Source organism: Mastigoproctus giganteus, chromosome 10 (assembly GCF_048544385.1).
Source record: "Mastigoproctus giganteus isolate SK-2022 chromosome 10, ASM4854438v1, whole genome shotgun sequence".
In the NCBI taxonomy this organism is placed as follows: domain Eukaryota; kingdom Metazoa; phylum Arthropoda; class Arachnida; order Uropygi; family Thelyphonidae; genus Mastigoproctus; species Mastigoproctus giganteus.
Genome location: NC_143584.1, coordinates 105,123,026 through 105,144,739, shown reverse-complemented (window position 1 = coordinate 105,144,739; position 21,714 = coordinate 105,123,026). Strand labels below are relative to the sequence as shown.

Sequence of the window (21,714 nt, the reverse complement as noted above, 5' to 3'; positions counted from 1 at the left end):
GGAACTAGTTGTTGTTGTTGTCGTCGGTGGCTCTATTGTCAGGAAAATGGGGAACATATTGTGCAAAAAGGATAGATGGAACAAGACCAGGGTATGTCTACTAGGGGCAAAGGTTGATGACATTGTAGAGCAGATATCATCTTTTAAGGGCACAAAGGGTGATATTGTTGTACAGTTGGCACTAATGATATTAAGAGTAGGAGACCAGCGGAATTACTTAATAAGCACATGTCAATGCCAAAAAAAAAGCCATGAGTTAGGGTTGAATTTGAATGTGTCTGCAATTCTGCCCAGACACGATAGGAGGGAGTAGATGATGAGAGCCTTGTGCTAGGCTCAAGGGGAAGAATTTTTCTCAGTCTGGTCTGTGCTTGTTAACAGGAGAGACTGCTTCTACAGGGATGGGATACACTAAATGGGATAGAAAGGGTGTAAGAATATCTGCTGATGCTATCGAGGCAGAGTTAGAAAGGTCAGAAAACTACTAGCTTGGGGGATACACGGACTAATAGATTAACAGTAGCTGCTGGCGGAGGAAAAAGTGATTCTTGCACTACTTCTATTGAAATGCAATTGAGCAGCAGCCTGGAAAGCAAGGCAATGGGAATTTCCAGAACTGCTGGGAGTCATAGTGGAACAAGTAAATACATGGGCTATGTTAGGGTAACTAAGAGTAGAAACAGGTGCATGTATTAACTGTACTCCTAGCATGTACACCAATGTTAGGAGTATAGTTAATAAATTCGATGAGATTGAAGTGCTAGTCAAGACATCAAAGGCAGATATTGTTGGGATATCAGAGACATGGTGTCACACAGACATAAGCAGTGCAGAACTGGAATTTGGGGCGTAAATTTGTACAGAAAGGATAGACAGGACAGGAAAGGAGGAGGGGTTATACTGTTAGTTATTGTCCACCAACAGTTCATGTTGGTGGACAATGCAATGTTGAGTAGGCGCCTCCGTAGCCAGGTGGGAAGGAGCAGCAGTGCACAGCACACGCTTCTTGATTAGACCGGGGTTCGAGCCCGTCACCACCAAATACGGAGGATGCGGAAAGGTCAGGGAATGACCACCGCATATCCCGGAGCAATATGGCCTTAGTTGCTAATGCTCCTAAAAACCAAATAACAAAACAAACAAACAATGTTGAGTCTGTTTGGTGTGACATACAGTACTGGGAAAGGAAAAATGAGAGTAAGTGTGTGTTATAGGCCAAATGAATCTGATGAGTATAATGAGCAATTGTGCAGAGAAATAGAGTGGGCAAGTAAATTAGAGTGTCTTATAATGGGGGATTTTAATTTCCCAGAGATTGACTGGAATTTGTTGGTTGGTCACTCACACACTATCAAGGCTTTTGTGGATTTATTGGTTGATTGTTTTCTATAGCAGCATGTTCGGGGGGGCAACTAGAGGAGTAATAATCTTGATCTGATTATCAGTAGTGATTCTTCATGCATCAAGAATCTGCAGATAAAGGAACCACTAGGTGGCAGTGATGACAGTGTGCTGAAGTGGGATTTACTCAAAGATGTAACTAGCATCAAGGGTAAAGGGAAGGGTTTTTGCTTTCTTAAAGGTGTCTGCAGTGGTCTGAGACAGTATTTAAATTCTATACGGTGGGATCAACTGATGATGTTACCAACAGCAAATCCAAAATGGGAAGCATTCAAAGAATTAATCTTGGAAGCTACTAGGCTTTTCATACCAACTAAGAAATATTGTTCTTAGGCCTAAATGGATGTCAGATGAACTAATTAGATATGTGGCAGAAAAGAAAAATGCATGGAATACATATAAATTAACATGTGACATAGAAGCCTATGATAGATATAAGCTGGTCTGTAACCAAGTCACAAAGAAGATTAGGCAGGCAAAGGCATATTACGAGAAATCTTTGGCAAAGGATGCAAAGAAAAGAAGCAGAGTTCTTTACTTATATAAACTCGAGAAGGAAGGGGATGAATCAGATTGGTCCACTTGATATCGATGGTTCAACTGTTGATGATCCTGCTCAGGTAGCTAACAAACTAATAAATATTTTGCATCTACATTCACACATGAGGAGTTATTCAGGGAGGGGAATGCCAGAGGTGTATTCAATTCTGGCAGTAAACTAGATAATCTTGTAATAACTGAGAGTAAAGTGGAGGAGAAATTGTTGAAGATAAACATAAGAAAGGCACCTGGGGTGGATGGAATCTATCCAGTTATATTCAAGAAGGCAGCAAAGGAAGTAAGCAAACCCTTAGCCATAATTATGAGAGCTTCCCTGGACTTCAGGGAGGTATCCATGGACTGGAGATGTGCAAATGCAACCCCAATCCACAGAGGATCAAAGGGAGACACAGGTAATTACAGACTGATTAGTTTAACTTCTGTTCCAGGGAAATTAATGGAGACACTGGTTAAAGAAGCATTGTAGGATCATCTAGACAAGACTTCAGTTATAGCTCGGACACAGCATGGGTTTGTTAAGGGAAAGTCTTGTCTGACCAATTTGATTGGATATTATGATCTGGATGCAAAGAATTACTTTGATATCATATATTTGGATCTTAGAAAGGCCTTAGATACTGTTGCACATGGAAGACTACTGCACAAATTGGAGAAGTGTGGTATTGGAGGCAAATTGCTGCTATGGATAAAGGGATGGTTGAGTGGAAGAAAGAGTGGTAATCAATGGACACTGCTCTTCATAAACTAATGTTATTAGTGGAGTCCCTCAGGGTTCAGTGTTGGGTCCATTGTTGTTTTCTGTATTTATAAATGATATTGATGATGGTATATCAGGATTAATGTCCGAGTTTGCAGACGATATGAAGGTTGACAGGGTTGTTAATGAAACTAATGACAGTACACTGCTGCAACAGGATCTAGAAAAGTTGAGCAAATGGGCTGAGAGGTGGCAAATGAAGTTTAACATTGACAAATGTAAAGTACTACATATGGGAATCCCAGAGTAACGTATCAACTCTATGGTACCACACTGACATCATATATTGTCAGTGTGGTACCATAGAGTTGATACGTTACTCTATGGTACCACACTGACATCATATATTGTCAGTGTGGTACCATAGTGGTAGAGAATGAAAAGGACCTGCGGGTAATGTGCAGTTTCATTCTCTACTACTGACAGTGGTAGAGAATGAAAAGGACCTGGGGGTAATGTGCAGGCAGATGTGAAGTTTTTTGAGCAGTGCAGACGACCTGCAAGAGTAGCTCATGGTGTCTTGTCAATGATATTCAGGAATAAGGAGTTGATTATCCCCTTGTATAAGGCAATTGTCAATCTACAATTTAAGTGCTGTATACAGGTCTGGAGGCCTCATTTTAAGAAGGATGTAGATCTGTTTGAACGAGTACAGAGAAGGGCAACAAGATTGGTGAACAGAACAAAGGGTTGCTCTTACGAAGAAAGGCTTAAGTTTTGCAAATTCAGCAAATTAGCACCTACGAGGTGATCTGATTGAAGTGTATAAAGTATTGAATGGTTTGAGCATTCTCAATGCTGATGGGATTCTTCCTCTTGCTCAGAATAATCACCTGAGAGGGCATAAATTGAAATTGAGATAAGACGGTTGTGCAATAGATGTGCAGAAGTTTGCCTTTAGCTAGCGGGCGGTCGATTGCTGGAAAAACTTTCATCTGTAGTTGTAGAAGTTGATAGCTTAAATAGATTCAAGGCAGAACTTGACAAACATTTGGAGCGAGAGGATGGGTGAAATAAGGGTGGTTTTTTTTTTTTTTTTTTGGCTGATGCTATATAAACTTGCTTTCTTGCATCATGTGCCCTTGCTAATGCTAATGCAGCAGCAGTTACAGTGCTCCAAACATGATTATGCTGTTTCCACCATTTCTAAAACCTTGATGGAATTAGAATGCATAGTAGCAAAAAAAAAAAAAAAGCACAAAACAAGGCAGGGAAGATATTCTGCTGATATCCTAATACAGAAAATCTAATTTTCTTTAAATGCATATGTGTAAAAGTGTGCTTTATATGATGTCACAGCCAAAAGGAACGTTGGATTAATTTTACTTCCTCTATAACCCTCTCTACTAGTTCTAAGATAGCTTTTGAAAATGAAGAGAAAATATTCGTCACACCCTTCAGCAAGCCTAGAGCATAATGGACATGCAATTGCAAATACTCTAGGGGGAACATTTCCCAAACTCTCTGCAATACATCATTCTCTATGGGGTCTCCTAGAGTATTTGCAACTACAAATTGCCTGTTCAATAAAGTTCAGAAACATTTCACAAGTTGCACATTTTTTTAGGCTGTGATGTGTTGGAGAATTGTCCCCTTCGGTCCTACTCCGAGTCACAGCATTCCCACTACTTTGTGCCGTTGCTTTGCTGCTCTAGTCTCAGACATGATTCCATTTAAATACAATTCAATTGATTAACAATGAAAATTTAATAAGATTAATAAATATAATTGATTAGTTGACAATGCTACACTAAGGTAAAATGTAGTGATACGTATTATGCTATCTAGTTTTACATTATACCTTATGCTAACAAGTTCGAAACATACATTATGCTATACCTTAACGATCACAATGTTAAATTAGTTATATCCTTAACCAAACACAAAAAAAATATATGCTCAACAAGTAATTAGAAGTTATAAGTTAATTGTAATATAAAATGAAAATTATCCAACTAACATCAACCTAAATTATTCTAACTTTAGAGCTACCTATTTAGCACAATTAAAAGATTTTAATTTTCTACTACTCACTCAATCTCTAACAATGGGAGCAAGATTCAAATGATACAATAGTTCTACGTATATTATGTAGTTACCTACAAAATATCTAGCTAAATTTAAAAATAAAATAATGAGCACGACTAGGACTTTTGATCATTTTATAAAGCTACTTTTGACCAGCAGTTATGGAGTTAGCTTACAAGAAGCACCTCAACTTGTACATGATCTACATTGACTACTGCAAGGCCTTTGACTCCGTGGCACCTCAGTAGCCAGGTGGGCAAGTGCAGCAGTGCGTAGCACACTCTTCTTACCGGGGTTCGAGCCCGTGACCACCAAATACGGAGGATGCGGAAAGGTCAGGGAATGACCACCGCATATCCCGGAGCAATATGGCCTTAGTTGCTAATGCTCCTAAAAACCAAATAACAAACATAGCCTTTGACTCCATGCCCCATTGCTGGCTGATAGCGACACTGAAGATCTACAAAGTCAACCCAACACTAACACACTTCCAAGAAGCAGCCATGGCAAAATGGAGGGCCACCATCAAGGTCAAGAACATCCAGTTCAATTCCCATCAGAAGAGGACTCTTCCAGGGAAATGCCGTGAGCCCACTATGGTTCTGTCTAACGCTCAAACCACTGTCCACCATGCTCAATAACAGCAAGTACAGATATACCCTAAAAGAAGGGAGGAAGAACCTGTACACCCTCTCTCACCTGATGTACATGGATGACATCAAACTCTATTCCACAACCATGAATCAACTCCAACAGTTACTCTGGATCTCTGAAGAGTTCAGCACTGACATCAGGATGCAGTTTGTCCTAGGTAAATGCAAGACCAATGGATTACATCAAGGATATCCAGTTAGCTGGCTGAAACTGCCAGCTAAAGACCTGTGAAGAGATTGAAGCCATGTAAGAGGGAGAGACCTACAAATATTTGGAGATGATGCAGGCCCACCAGTTAGAACACAAGGAAATGAACGCTTGCCAACTGAGAAATACGATCAGAGGCTGAGATGCCAACTAAAATCAAAGCTGAACGACAGGAACATGATCAGCACCATAAACACTTACACAGTCCCAGTATGAATATACTCCTTCAGGATCATCGATTGGACCAACACCAAGCTAGAGGAAATTGTGAAATCGACCAAAATAACGATGACCAAAAGCTACCAACATCACCTGAAATCGGCTATCGAGAGACTGATAGCTTGGAAAGGAGGGGGGGGGGGATTGGTTGACTTCATTGAACAAGAGAAGGCAATTAAGAATCTGTGGGATTACTTCCAAGAAAACATAGCACCAATTACTTTCAGAAAGATAGACAATTGGCCTTCCAAGCCTTCAGAAAGAAGACAATTGACACACACACACTCATCCTCAACAAGGAGACCCTACTCGTGTGCCATGGAGTGCATGGCACTCCAAGAATGAAAGATTGACAAAGGAGCCATCTTTTGTTCTAAATATATGTAGGTCTTTGAGTGCCATGCACTCCGTGGCACTCCAACACTGTATAGATAAGATGGCTTTGAGAGCATTGCTCATGAGCAGTAGACTCTTCCCTGAGACCAAAGGATTCATGCTCACCATCCAAAGCCAGTTAATGAACACCAGGAAATACATTCCTCATTGACATACAGACATAATCCTCATTGCCAAGGACCCCAGAGTGGCAGATGACACATGTCAGTGATGCCACTTGGCCCCAGAAGCAATTCAGCACATCACTGAAGGATACAGGGTTATCACCCAGGCAGCATATACTGATAGACATGACTGTGTCACCAGGATAATACATCAGAAGCTAGTGCAAAAATACCAATTGATCAAAAAAAGTGTACTGCATTACTAGTATGAACACCAGGTCATTCTAGAGAACCCTACTCACTCACTATACCACACCATAATAACGGACAAGATGATCCCACACAGCAGACACGACATAATCCTCATTGACAAGAAGGAAATGGCTACCTACTTGATCGTGTACCTATGCCCAACACCAGCAACCTGCAGAAAACCTAAAAAGAAGAAAAGACCAGAAAGTACATAGACCTAAGAGAGGAAATCCAAGAAACATATGACCATTCCAATAACCATTTCAACCAGCAGCATGGCGCCAAAGAGCCTCCTTAAGGACCAAGCAGCAATGGGCCTCGCAGAAAGCACTTACAGGAAACTCCAGGAAGCTGCAATCCTGAACACCTATAGGATAGTCATTGTTCCTTGACGAATAATGTAACCAAACATAGCAACCACCCCACACACCTGGTTCCAGTCTGCATCGCGGGAAATTGCAGAAGTTAAACATAAAGGCACCGGGGTGAATGTGATGTATCCAATTATATTAAAGAGGCAGCAGAGGAAGTAAGCAAAACCCTTAGCCATAGTTATGAGAGCATCTTTGGATTCAGAGGAGGTCTTCGTGGATGTGGGAATGTATCCCAAATTCACAAAGAAGGATCAGAGAGTGACACAAGTAATTAAAGACCTATGAGCTTAATTTCTGTTAGGGAAAATAATGAAGTTACTGGTTAAGGAAGTAAAATAGGATCATCTAGACAGGAGTGCAGTTGTACTTCTGTCACAGCATGGGTTTGGCAAGGGACAACCTTGTCTAATCAATTTGGTTTAGACAAGGTTATGATGCAGTCACAAAGGATCTGGATGTAAAAAATAATTTTGATATTATATACTTTGATTTTGTGAAAGTTTTTTGATGCTGTTGCACATAACAGACAGCTATACGAATTTGAGAATTTTGGCAATAAGGGCAAGTTACTGCTATGGTTAAAGGGTTGGTTGAATGGGAGAAGACAGAGTGAGATATTATCAATGGACACTGTTAATCATGGTCTAATGTTATTAGCGGAAGCCCTCCAGGGTTCGGTGCCGGGCCCATTGTAGTTTTCTGTTTATTAACGATATTGATGAAGGTATATCAGGCTTAATATCTAAGTTTGCAGATCATATTAAGGTTGGCATGGTGATTAATGACAGTAATGGCAGTATGCTACAGCATCAAGATCTAGAAAAGTTAGGCTGAGAAATGGCAATTGAGGTTTAACATTGACAATGCAAAGTACTGCTTATGGGTAGCAGCAGTCCCAGATTAATGTACCAACTGTGTGATACTACACTCACAGTAATGGAAAATGAAAAGACCTGGGTTGGGTGGGGGGTATTGTGCAGTCAGATATGAAGTTCTCTGAGCAGTACATCAGGCAGCTCATGGAGCTTTATCAATGATATACAGGAATTTTCCTAGCAGAGATAAGGAGGTTATTATTCCATTTTATAAGGTAATGGTCAGGTTTAGGTATCTTGAGTACAGAATACAGGTCTGGAGGCCTCATTCTACAAAGGATGTAGATCTACGTGAATGGGAACAGAAAAGGGCAACAGGATTGGTGAGGGGAACAAAGGAGTGGGTTCTCTTACCAAGCCTTCCCACTTCACCTATCCTTTCCCTCCAGCAGTTTGTCTAGTTCCTCCTTGAATTTATTCAAGCTATCTGCTTCCATGACGTCAGATGGAAGTTTGTGCCAGCAATTAACCACCTTCTGGCTAAAGACAAACTTCTGCACACCTATTCTGCAACCATTCTTCTTCAATTTGAATTTACGCCACCTTATGTACAGTCTGAGCAAGCAGAAGAATCCCAAGCTTGCTCAATTCATTCAAAGCCTAGCTTGCTCAATTCATTCAAAGCCTAGCTTTCTCAACCCATTCAAAGCCTTAAAAACCTCAATCAGATTGCCTCACAAGTGTCGAGTCTCCAGATTCTGCAGTTTGCAGAACTGAAACCTAACCCTTTTTACACAGTATATTTCCTGTTTCCTGAACAATAGAGTTGCTGACAGCTGCCACCTCTTGTGGTACCAGTGGTGTCTGCCATGGAGAATGTTGTGTTGTCTTATTCTCAAACACTGGCTGTATTAGTTTGATGGGCAGTTGATTGCTTATTCCGTTACTTTCTTTTATTCATTCGGTGGCATCAGCCCTGTTCTTTGAAGTCCTCATGTAATTCCATCATAATGCTGAATTCACTTGTAATCTTTTAATGCTCAAAAATATTCTTGTAATATTGACATGAAGCTGAGAATGGCTATAAAAGAGAAAAGATCTGATTACCTAAAGATGAAATACAGCCACTTATGTAAGGGTTGCGTTTCGTGGAACTCTACATAAGTCAAATTTTACGTAAGTTGGAATTTCCCTAAATGCTTATGCTGCACTCACAACTATGCACGCTGAATTTGATTGAAGCTAAAATGAAATGTTCGGTGAACATGTAAATAGAATTATTAATTCGATTTTTTTATCTCATGTTCAGGAAATATTACAAAATTATAAAAATTTCAAAAAGAGAGAGGAGACAGGCATAATGTCAGCAAGTTTTACCTTTCGAGCATTGTTGCCAGAATTAACTCTCCAGCTGATAAGCATGCCGCTGCAGAAGTTGAGGGCTGTGGAGATTTAGAAGGGGTTTTTTCTAACACATCACAAAATTTCTCTGCAGCTGCAGAATCGGCACTGGTGACTTCACCGCACACTTTAATGTTGTGAAAACTAGCGTGATGCTTGAGCCTATTAAACTTGCATGACATTCAGAGCCTGTAATGTGAATTATTCCCCTTCTGAACATTTCAGGTTTGGAGAGAGTATTTAATTTTGGGGGGGGGGGGAGATTTGTGTGTAATTTCTTGCCCAGTACTTGCCAACGTTAGATGTAGGCAAGTACTGAGCAGGGAATAAGGCAACGGTCTGTATGGGATTGGCCATGCATGCCATCACATGACATGGTATGCATCCATAATTAGAATGAAGGGTTACACTACCATTAGCTTGACGTCCTCAATGTCCAGGGTTATGAATGACTTAATTTCATATGTTTATGATTCATTCTGGAAACCATTTGCCCACAGATGCATTTCCTGTTGCCTATCCACTCTCTTGGTTGTATTGAAGGAGAGGGACATGCAACAGGAATTCAGTAGGATATGTGCAATTCTGGAGACATGGTTTTCCAGAACTGATCTTAACAGCTCTGAAATGAAAGCTAATGATAATCATAGATACCGAGAACATCCATTTAATACTGGTGTATAATACATTCCATTATATGTCTCAAAAGTTCGCCAGGGTACTTAAAGAAGGATGCTTCGTAACTACCTGGCAGGAAATTACAATTTTCCCCCATTTATGATGCATATAAAATGTAAGAGGCGATTAATTAACAAAGAGAGCAGCATTTGTATTTACTCAATATTTGAAGCAGTGCCAGTGCTGGCTAGCAGGCGCCTCCATAGCCAGATGGGCAGGAACAGCAGCAGCGCGTAGCACGCACTTCTTGATTAGACCGGGGTTCGAGCCCGTGATCACCAAATACGGAGGATGTGGAAAGGTCAGGGAATGACCACCACATATCCCCCCCCCCCCCCCCGGAGCAATATGGCCTTAGTTTCTAATGCTCCTAAAACCAAATAACAAACAGCTGGCTAGCAATGATGCATATAAAATGTGAGAGGCAGTTAATTAATAAAGAGAGTGGCATTTGTATTCACCCGGTATTGGAATTGTTATTGCTTTAACATTATAAAATCCAATGGAAAGTGAGGACAAAAGGGAAAATAGCAAGCAAACAAATATAGCAATACCTGAATATGACTATGAGACATTGGATGAGGATGGGATTGGCCATGCATACCATCATATGACATGATGCATGGCCAATCCTGTCTGACATTGCAGGAATGATACAGTGATATAACTGTTATTTAAACACTTGCAAGACTTGGATTTTCTTGCTAATGAAGACTGTACATTGTTGAAAACCACCATATATATATTTTTTTTTAACTTAACTGATTTTTAATATTTTAATTATAAATATCTTTTATTTATATAGTTTTTAATTGTACAATAAGTACAATTTTATTTTTACTACTGCTTTTATGTCTGAATAAATTTTGAATACATTATGATTAGTGCTCAATATATTCAATATATATCAAATCCCTGACCTCAGAGGGTATTTCAATACCCTGTAATTTTTATAAGTCATTAGTTATTCTCAGCTAGTTAGAAAATTGATCATTGAAATGACTTTTTTTATTTAACCATGGATGCAAATGAATTTTGCCAATAATTCATATTAGGCCATTGGTAAAGAAAATATTCAATTCTGTTGAAAATAATGATTGATGACATACACTCTCTGACCATTCCCAAAGTGTATGACTCAGGGAGTATTATGTCAGGTGCATGAGATGGATAGGGAAGTGTGTACAGTATGAAATCATTCAGTTTCTGAAATATTGTTGCATCATTTCTTGGGAACAAATGACTGTATAGCATGTCACATCATCTTGCTGAAGCTGCTGATCACAAAATGAAATATTTCTTGCATGATAAAAATGTTGAAGGTCATTGAAAAATGAGTTGGAATCTACTCCTTGTTAAAGGGAAACTTTTTTGCTGTTTTAGTCTTTAATGAAGTAAGGTTTAATTATGATGTGGTTTTTAACAGCACATCAGATTGTGACAGCAGGGTACTGATGATTTTGATAAGTCATTTAAATCCATGAAACCTGTTGATCTGACTATTGATGTGGCTAAACAGATGAATACTTGATTCAACAGAGAACCAAATATTGCTAGAGAAAGAAACATTTCTCCATATCACATCACACCAATTTCTCTTACCTATATGCAGTATCAGATGTCTACAGTATTTCATAACAGTTGTCATTGGGTTGACAGCTGACTATGTTCAGCTGAAGCATGGTTCAACTCAAGCACCTTTTGTAGAATGTGTCCCACTCATTCGTTGCAGTGTTATTTAGACAACCTGAATGACCCTTCCTGTGTGTGTCAGGACACTTTCTGCACAACAGATAAGATTACGCTGTTACTGGAAGCCTGTTTATGGAAACAGCTTCTAAAATTTTCTTGAACAACTATCACACTTGTTCCCCATCATGACCAGATATGATGAAATAATATTTACATAAGAATATCTTTTCCTTCATTATTAACACATATTTATCCTGTGTAATGGCACCTTTTTTTTTTTTTTATTCTGATTGATATATATTAGTGTAGGATGTTCTATTTCAAAGTAAAGTGCATAACATGTGTGGTTGAGATAGGTTTGCCCTACTGGTTATTTTGGGCCACGCTACTAATGTTGCTAATAGTAACATAATGTTTTAAATTTTAAATAATATTTCTAATTTCCAGGATGACAAAGAAATGTATGATTCTGGAGTAAGAAACCATTTGCCTTCATCAAAACAAACTCAGGAAGAGGTTCCAGTTAATGTTGATATAAGGAATCAAATAAAGAACAATAAAAAAAATGTTTTAGAAAGACCCAACATGTCTCCACCTCATGAAGATGATATCGGTAAACAAAGGGAGCATCCTGGTAGTAATGAAAATGGCTTGCAAATTGAACAACTAGCAGAAAAGAATCACGTCAATGAAGTAGCTGAAAATGTAGCACAAGACAATCACTTACATGTATTAGAACCTCCTGCTAGACATGATCCAAATGATCATAATATGCCACTTCATAATTTTCATCTAGAAGATTCTTATGACGGTAAATATTCAAGACATGGAGAACATCTACCTCAGGTTCAGCCACCTCATAGCTTTGATACTATATATAAAAAAGATAAAGATTTTCAAAAGGTAAGTTAAAGGATTCATTATATTTTCATTATAATATTTGCCAAATTCCTTCAATATTCTTTTCAGTTAGGTCATCAAAAGGTAAGCAGGTTTCAGTATAATGAGTTTAGCTTGAGACTTTTAATGATCTTTATTGAATATAAACTAAATAAGCAACCATCTATTGATCAAGATGCTGCCAAGTGCATGTGGTTCATCACATGCACTTGGCAGTAGACTTCCACCTTACGAACAGTAAGCAAAGTCCAATAAGGAAAAACCACCTTTCTTTTTTTTAACACTATATAAATCAAATAATTTTGCATCGAAATTTTATATTTTGATCCTTGAGGTTTGTTGTGGGCATTTTTCACTGATGGTTAGGTAAGGCCTGGGACTCTATAAAGCTGGTGGAGCTGATATTTAGGTCCTGTCACTATACAACATCCAGATCCTCTGCTTTGCATCTTTACACATTTGAACTATTAGCAATCCTGGGTATGACCACATTTATGCAAGTTAAAAAATTACTATGATCAATATGCTGCTGGCAACCACTCATGTGTGAGCCAATGTAAGCAGAGATCAAGGTGGCATTCACACCACACAGGGGAAAAAAAAAAAAAAGTTGTATCTCAGTGATACTAAACCAATATTAGATAGTTTGACTGTCATCATCCTGTATAGTTCCACTGCTTTCCTGGATGGAGCCTCAGCATGTGAAACACCATATTCAAATTTTTATTCTTTCAAAATTCCAGTCAATTTGAAACCCAACAAGTAGATGATATTAACCAGCAAATTTTAACTGCTGCTAAGACTGCAATACTTAAATCAAGTACTTGACATTGTAAGCTAGCCAGTCATTGGGAATGATGCTTGTAATGTTGCTGGGGAAGGGGCAGGGTAAGAGAGAGAAGAAAGCTTGTAATCTATTCACCCTACACTTTATCCTTTTCTTTATTTGAGTCCACCACTGCTCATCTTATTACTATATATATAAAAACTTGAAAGCTCAGGCACTATTATTACTAAAGATACAGATATTAGATTAGTCTATAAAAAAATTCAGCTACTTTACTTATGTTTTTTTTTTTTTTTTTTGTCAAGGTCTATTCAAATACATTTTGGATAATGTATTTCTGTTTATGAATTATAAGTAAGTTGTAAGTTAAGTAATTATAAGTATCCTCATAATCCCAATTCATAAATTATCTTCAAAAAAATCAGTACATGCTGCCATCTCAAATCCATGCTTGCACGTAATTAGTCGATAAAGTTTAAAAAAAAGGACACTATGAAAATCATAGAAGGACATTGTTTCACTTGGAAAAGAAGTTAATGAAATTGAATTAAATTATATATAAATTGATGTACAGAGTTATTATTGCTTCAAAAAAAAAAAAATTTTTAGCATATTTTAAGAATTTATGAATAATTCTTCCTTTTTTTTCCCTTTTAAATTCTTGACAATAACTTTAATATAGTGCTGCGCAGTAAAGACAGAATAAGAACAAACTAATATTTAAAAACCTTTATATACAGAACATTTTATGAACAAAGTTTCCATTTTTACAAAACGTTAAAATTTTGTGAATAAATGTGCCTCACAGGATCCATTTCTTATCAGAAAACAAAAATGTGTTTGGGGACTTACTTATGAAAGAGTATGAGGGGAGTTCAAAAAAGATTTGCATTCACCCAGAAGTGGTTTTGCTAGAAGGTTGAAACAAACACTATATATTACACTTTTTCAACATAGTCACCAGACAAATGACACATTTTTTCCACCTTTTAAATACACTTCTTTCAGGTAGAAGTCCTCTGACTCTCCTTCAAACCACAACTCAGCACAGAAATTGCCTCATCATCAGCAGAAAAGTGCTTTCTGCAAAGAAAGGGCTTTATGGAAGGAAAGAGAAAGAAATCTGAATGTTAGGGGAGTAAGCAGGATAAGGTCGGGAAATAAGCAGGATGTGACGATATTTAAAACTTATATTTGTGGTCACTCCTCATTGCAACATGTGCAGGAGCATTTTCCCCATTTATTTTATTTTATAGCAGCATGTAGCTTTATCAGAAGGTTGGAATAATACTTTGCCATCCCAGTACAGCCCCGAAGGCAATTTATTAGTATTAATTACACCATGCTGATCCAAAAAATTGACAGCGTTGCCTTGATGGCACTTGGGGGGGGGTGATTCTGTATACTTCCATTGTTTTGATATTTGTTTAGTCTCGATATCATAGTGGTGGATCCAATTTTCATTCATGATGACTAGTTTTGAAAAACTCTCCCTGTGTTTCCTAACATGTCAAAAACATTTCATTACACATTTTGCCCTTTCCTTCTTCTGCTCAGGGGTGAGAAGTCTAGGAACCCATCTAGCAGACACTTTATTCATATGCAACTGTTGATAGATGATGTTTCTCCACAAACCCTACACTAATTTAGAGCTCTGCAGCTAGTTCTTTGATGCTAATGCAGCAATTTTCAGGAATAATACCTCACTTTTTGCAACACACTCTCTCTTGTTATAGTAGTTGCTGGGCATCATGGGATATCTTCATCATGCACTGAGGCTCTTCCACATTTCAATTGTTTATATTAATATGCAACAACACTGTAACCTGAGAAATCTCCATAAACAGCGACCATTTTTCTGTGGATTATATTGGGTGTTTCCCTTGCAGAAAAAGGAATTGAATTACTGATGTGTGTTCCACTTTATCCATGAATTAGGGTTGATTTTGAAAGTGTCTCCAATTCTGCCCAGACACGATAGGAGGGAGTATATGACGAGAGCCTTGTCGATCAATTCGGCCCTGGAGACAGTGTGCAAGGCTCAAGGGGTAGAATTTTTCTCATCTTGGTCTGTGCTTGTTAATGGGAGAGACAGCTTCTACAGTGATGGGATACACTTAAATAGAAAGGTTGCAAGAATATTTGCTGATGCTATTGAGGCAGTGTTAGGTGGGTCGGAAAACTGCTAGCTTGGGGGGATACACGGACTAATAGATTAACAGTAGCCGCTGGCAAAGGTGAAAGTGATTCTTGCACTGCTTCTATTGGAATGAAATTTTTAGAAGCAGTGATTCTTGCACTGAAGCAATAAAAGCAGTGATTCTTGCACATTGGAATGAGCAGCAGCCTGGAAAACAAGATGCAAGGGATTTCAGAGACTTCTAGGAGTTATTGCGGTACAAGGTAGCTAAGAATAGTAACAGCTGCATGTATACTTGCTTGTACACTAATGCTAGGAGTTTAGTAAATAAATTTGATGAATTTGAGGTGTTGGTCAAAACATCAAAGGCAGATATTGCTGGGATATCAGAGATGTGGTTTCACACAGATATAAGGAATGCAGAAATGGAATTTGGGGAGTACAGTGTGTACAGTAAGGATAGACAGGACAGAAAGGGAGGAGGGGTTATGCTATTAGTTAAGAAACACATAAAATCCGAGGAAGTACAGCCAGCCGACTTGGCTGGAGAGTGCAGTGTCGAGTCAGTTTGGTGTAACATAAGTACTCGGAAATCAAAATTGAGAGTAGGAGTGTGTTATAGGCCTAAAGACTCTGATGAATATAATAAACAACTGTACAGGGAAATAGAGTGGGCCAGTAAATCAGTCTTATAATGGGGGATTTTAATTTCCCTGATATTGACCTCGAATTTGTGGGTTGGTCACTCACTCACTAACAACGCTTTTGTGGATTTATTGGATGATTGTTTTCTATAGCAGCATGTTCGGGAGGCAGCTAGAGGGAGTAATACTCTTGATCTGATTATCAGTAGTGATTCTTCATGCATTATCTGCAGATAAAGGAACCACTAGGTGGCAGTGATCAAAGTGTGCTTTAAGTGGGATTTACTCAGAGGTAACTACCATCACGGGTAAAGGAAAGGGTTTTTGCTTTCATAAAGGTGACTACAGAGGTTTGAGAGAGTATTTAAATTCTATACGGTGGGACCAACTGATGATGTTACCAACAGCAAATTCAAAATGGGAACCATTCAAAGAATTAATCTTGGAAGCTACTAGGCTTTTCATACCATATAAGAAATATTGTTCAAGGTTTATGCATAAATGGATGTCAGATGAACTAATGAGACATGTGGCAGAGAAGAAAATGCATGGGATACATATAAATTAATGGGTGACACAGAAACCTATGATAGATATAAGCTGGTCTGTAACCAAGTTACAAAGGAGGTTAGGCAGGCAAAGGATGCAAAGAAAAACAGCAAATAGTCCTTTACTTATGTAAACTATAGGAGGAAGGGGATGAATCAGATTGGTCTACTGGATATCGGTGGTTCAACTGTTGATGATAATGCTCAGGTAGCTAACAAACTGAGTATTTTGCATCTGCATTCACACATGAGGAGTTATTCAGGGAGGGGAATGCCAGAGGTGAATTAAACTCTGACAGTGAGCTAGATGATTTTGTAATAACTGAGAGCAAAGTTGAGGAGAAATTGTTGAAGATAAACATAAGAAAGGCACCTGGGGTGGATGGGATCTATCCAGTTATATTAAAGGAGGCAGCAAAGGAAGTAAGCAAACCCATAGCCATAATTATGAGAGCTTCCTTGGACTCAGGGGAGGTACCCATGGACTGGAGATGTGCAAATGTGATCCCAATTCACAAAGGAGGATCAAAGGGTGACACAAGTAATTACAGACCTGTTCTGTTCTGTTCCAGGGGAATTAATGGAGGCACTGGTTAAAGAAACACTGCAGGATCATCTAGACAAGACTTCAGTTATAGTTTGGACATCATGGTTTTGTTAAGTGGAAGTCTTGTCTGACCAATTTGATTTGATACTATTATGTGGTCACAAAATAACTGGATGCAGGGAATAACTTTGATATCATATATTTGGATCTTAGAAAGGCTTTTGATACTGTTGCACATGGAAGACTGCTGCACAAATTGGAGTAATATGGCATTGGAGGCAAATTGCTGCTATGGATAAAGGGATGGTTGAGTGGGAGAAGACAGAGTGGTAATCAATGGACACTGCTCTTCGTGGACTAATGTTATTAGTGGTGTCCCTTAAGGTTAAGGTCATTGTTGTTTTCTGTATTTATTAATGATACTGATGATGGTATGTCAGGCTTAATGCCCAAGTTTGCAGACGATACGAAGGTTGGCAGGGTTTGTTAATGACACTAATGACAGTACGCTTCTAGAAAAGTTGAGCAGCTGCTGAAGCGAATGCAGAGAAGGGCAGCGAGATTAGTAAATGGAACAAAGGGTTGCTCTTATGAAGAAAGGCTTAAGTTTTGCAAATTACAATCTGGAGACTAGGCACCTGCGAGGTGATCTGATTGAGGTGTATAAAGCCTTGAATGGTTTGAGCATGTTCAATGCTGATGGGATGTTTATTCTTGCTCAGAATAATCGCCTGAGAGGGCATAAATTCAAATTGACGAACGGCAGTAGGATAGATGTGCAGAAGTTTGCCTTTAGCCAGCGTGTGGTTGATGCTGGAACAAACTTCCATCTGTTGTTGTAGAAATTGATAGCTTAAATAGATTCAAGGCAGAACTAGACAAACATTTGTGGCCAGTGGTTGGGTGAAATTAGATGATTTTTTTTTTTTTTTTCTGGCTGATGCTATATAAGCTTGCTTTCTTGGATCATGTGCCTTTACTAATGCTAATCCATTGTGAATTCATTCAGGCACTGCAAAGAAAAAAAAATGAATTGTCAGATTGAAACCAAAATTTGGCAATTGCTGTAGAGATTTCAAAATATTGAACAAAAAAATTTTTCAACTATCTATCACAAATACTGGGTGAATGCAAATCTTTTTGAACCTCTCCCCTGTAAGTGGCAGATATTTTTTCTTTCATTCCCAATATTCAGTTGGAATGGGCAAGATGGCTCATCCCCTGTGGATGTAATGAATACTCTGACAAAAAATTTATCAGTGTATCAATTACAATAATGCTTACAATTGATCCTTACAGTAATCAAAAAAAAAAAAAAAAAAAAAATGCTGAAAAATACAAAACCAAAATTAACTTTAATACCAGGGCTTGAGTATCAAGTGACTGTGACCGAGTAATTTTCTCTAGAGAATTATTAGCTCTTCTATCTTTCAAGTTCCATACCACTTGCTAGCAATGCACTGCCTTCTTTTCTCTTTGTTTGCTTGGTCACTGGCTGGTGAGGCTGGAAATGTAAGGAGTCACTTTGTAGAGCTAAAAAGATCATAACATGATTTCCAATTTAAAGAAATCAAGGAGGCTAATACAGTAAAGTCTACTATAGGATTTAAGGGGAATTGCCATCTTTGCTGAGTGCAAGTTGGCATTATTTTATGAAAGAGTGGACAGCTTGTCTCACAGTGGGGATCTTCTTAAATAGTTGGCCAAGGTTTGGATAATGGAGAAAAATGCAGAAGTCCATTACGGTGAAGTTAGGACTTGCTGTTGGTTGGTATTGACTGATGGATACTTTTTTCCATCACATACCATTTTTTAACAAATCACTTAAGTTGATGTCATGAGTTGTATTACTGAATATTAAGTTAGGAGTAAATGCTGGGAATTTAAAAACTAAATCTTCACACATTGGCAACACTGCCTTCAGTCATTTGTTTCTTGGCTGTGAGAGCGGCATGCAGCAGTGTTTATCAGTGGGAACACAGTTTATTTTTTAGGCCATCATGTCAAAGTTATGCTGAAAAGGAGTAAAATGTCTTTGCACAAGTGTTTGAGCAATCCAAACATATTTTGTTATATTTGTTGAAGTTATGAGTGTCCTCAAGCAAAGACAAGATATTATAGAATTTGTAAAATGTGTGTATTGTGCTTATGGAAACATTGAGTATGGCTCTCAACTGTTTTCACAGCATGAACCCAATGATCTGGTAAGAGATTTAAATTTACCAAACGAATCTGCAGAACTCCTTGGTTATGTGCCAAAAAAATCTAACACATAGGACATTTTTCTCATGGTTCAGACCTAGAGAATGAGAACTAGTCCCCTTATTTTCTGAGGACAATTCTATGCTTTTTTTTGCAGTAATATAAATGATTTAATGCACTATTTAGGAATTAGTTACAACCCTACACAGTGGAGACTTTTTATTGACTCATCAAAGAGTTGTTCCACAAAGGAAATAAATATGGGTCAATACCCATATTTATTTCCTTTCTTTCTTTCAAATGCTCACTCTGTGAGTTTGAAGAAAAATTTGAGAACTTGAAGTTGTTGATGAATATTAAGCATGAAGAACATGGGTGGTTGTTCTGTGTTGACTTTAAAGTGATAGGTATGTCTTGGACAGCAATCAAAAAATGCCTTACTTTTTGTGTAATTGGGACAGTTGGGCAAGGAGTAAGCACTGGGATGTAAATGTCTGGCCAGAGAGGGGGGGTTTGTTGCCTGCACAAAGGAACGTAGTTCATAAACCATTGGCCATTGGTAGACCCTAAAACTCTCCTCCTCCCACCCTTGCATATCAAACTGGGTATGGTGAAACAGTTTGTGAAAGCTATACCTCAGGAAGGTCCCTGCTTCAACTACCTTTGTTCTGAATTCCCATCGATCACCCAAGAGAGACTGAAACAAGGTATTTTTCTTGGGCCTCAAATTTGCAAGCTTTTATTCATAATTTTTCAACTATATTCTTGTAGTCTGCAACCAGACTACAAGAATATAGTTGAAAATATGTTGGAAACTTCAAGAAGCTGGGCTGCAACATGAGTGTTGCAGCCCAGCTTCTTGAAGTTGACAGAAAATCATCTAGGAAGTGTGGGTGGAAGGTTTCACCAGGACATGGAGATGAGGTACCAGGAGAAGTGGAATGTCAACATGATGGCTGACTATTACTGGATACTGAAGAGGGACTATATATAAAGTAGAAGGGACCTTGCAAGAAAATCAAAGAAACAAAAATTTTACCCATCGTAGATCAGTTTTTAAAATGAGAGGTGAGTGTTTATCAGACTTTTTACCATACTGTCCTTTTCAGTAGTGTTTTCAACATGTATTTAAGTAAAAGTGGCATTTTGTTATAATTTCAGTGCAAAATTAATAAAAATTTGTAAAAAATCAAATTTTCTTTTGCGATTTTTGAAGAAAGCGAAAGTGGTGAAACAAATGGAGGTCATTTTTGAAATCAGCATTAGAATATGATTCAGAAACACTTTTCCGAGAAAACATCAGTGAATTTTTTTCAAAATGCAGAGTATTGTAATTTGAGTCCTGTGTGGTTCCTTATGCTGCACAAGCTTAAGGATTGGACAGTTCATTGTACTGTCCATATGTGACCATGCAAAATCTATGATGTTCCTTGTGCTTCATTGACCTTTGGATAGGTGCAATACCTTGTGCAGTGCCATGAAAGCTTTATGTGCAGTTGTGATTAGTACGTATGTAGGTACATCTGATTTTCGTAAATGATTGGAACAGGGATATGATGCAAGTCTCCTACTGCACAGATCAGGTCAAGGGATTCATTTTGGCATCTTGGCTGGACATTTGTTGAACTCTTGAACTTAACAACCAATTTGCGACTTTAGGATCGTGACACTAACCCATGCTGATCACTCAATACAATCAACATAACTGATCCCACATTATGCAACTATTCACCATCACCACTACTAATCAGCTTTACTGGGTGAAGTATCATCATCATCATCAGCCATTTTCAATCCACTGCAGGATGAAGGCCTCTCCAGCAACTTTCCAGTTCCTTCTGTTTTGAGCACTGGCCATCCATTTACTACCCAAAAACTCATGAATTTCATCTATCCATCTCCACCTTTGTCTTCCAGGTTTTCTTCTAGCTCCTCTTGGGTACCATTCTGTTATTTTCTTAGTCCATCTGTCATCATGTCTTCGAGCTATGTGTCCTGCCCAAGACCATTTTAGTTCTTTAGTTTTGATAAGAATGTCCTTTACTTGAGTTTGCTCTCTTCTCTTCTTATCTAACAGTCTGATTCCCAATATAATTCGTTCCATTCTTCGCTGTGTAGTTCTCAGCTTCTCTTCCATTCTTTTGGTGAGTGCCCAAGTTTCACTTCCATAAGTCATGGTGGGGAGTATACATTGATTCATTATTTTACGTTTCAGACAAACTGGGATATTGCTCTTCAGTATGTGACTATATTTCCTGAATGCTATCCATCCAAAATTTATTCTTCTCTTGAATAAATTTTGGATGTTACATATTACAGCTAATAACTTGTCCCTTGAATATTACAGCTAATAACTTGTCCCAGATAAGTATATGACTCCACCTTTTCAATTACTGCTCCTTCAATC

The 21,714-nt window shown here is 38.3% G+C and overlaps 1 protein-coding gene across 5 annotated transcripts in view; it reads left to right on the top strand.

The window, feature by feature from the left end:
- Positions 1-21,714, top strand: part of LOC150079201 (uncharacterized) — a 369,083-nt gene that overhangs the window by 264,611 nt on the left and 82,758 nt on the right. For all 5 annotated transcript variants that reach the window (XM_090384113.1, XM_090384114.1, XM_090384109.1 and 2 more), the window contains one exon: positions 11,987-12,442. In XM_090384113.1, the coding sequence (XP_090240239.1) occupies positions 11,987-12,442 (456 nt within the window). The remainder of the gene's footprint in view (positions 1-11,986; positions 12,443-21,714) is intronic.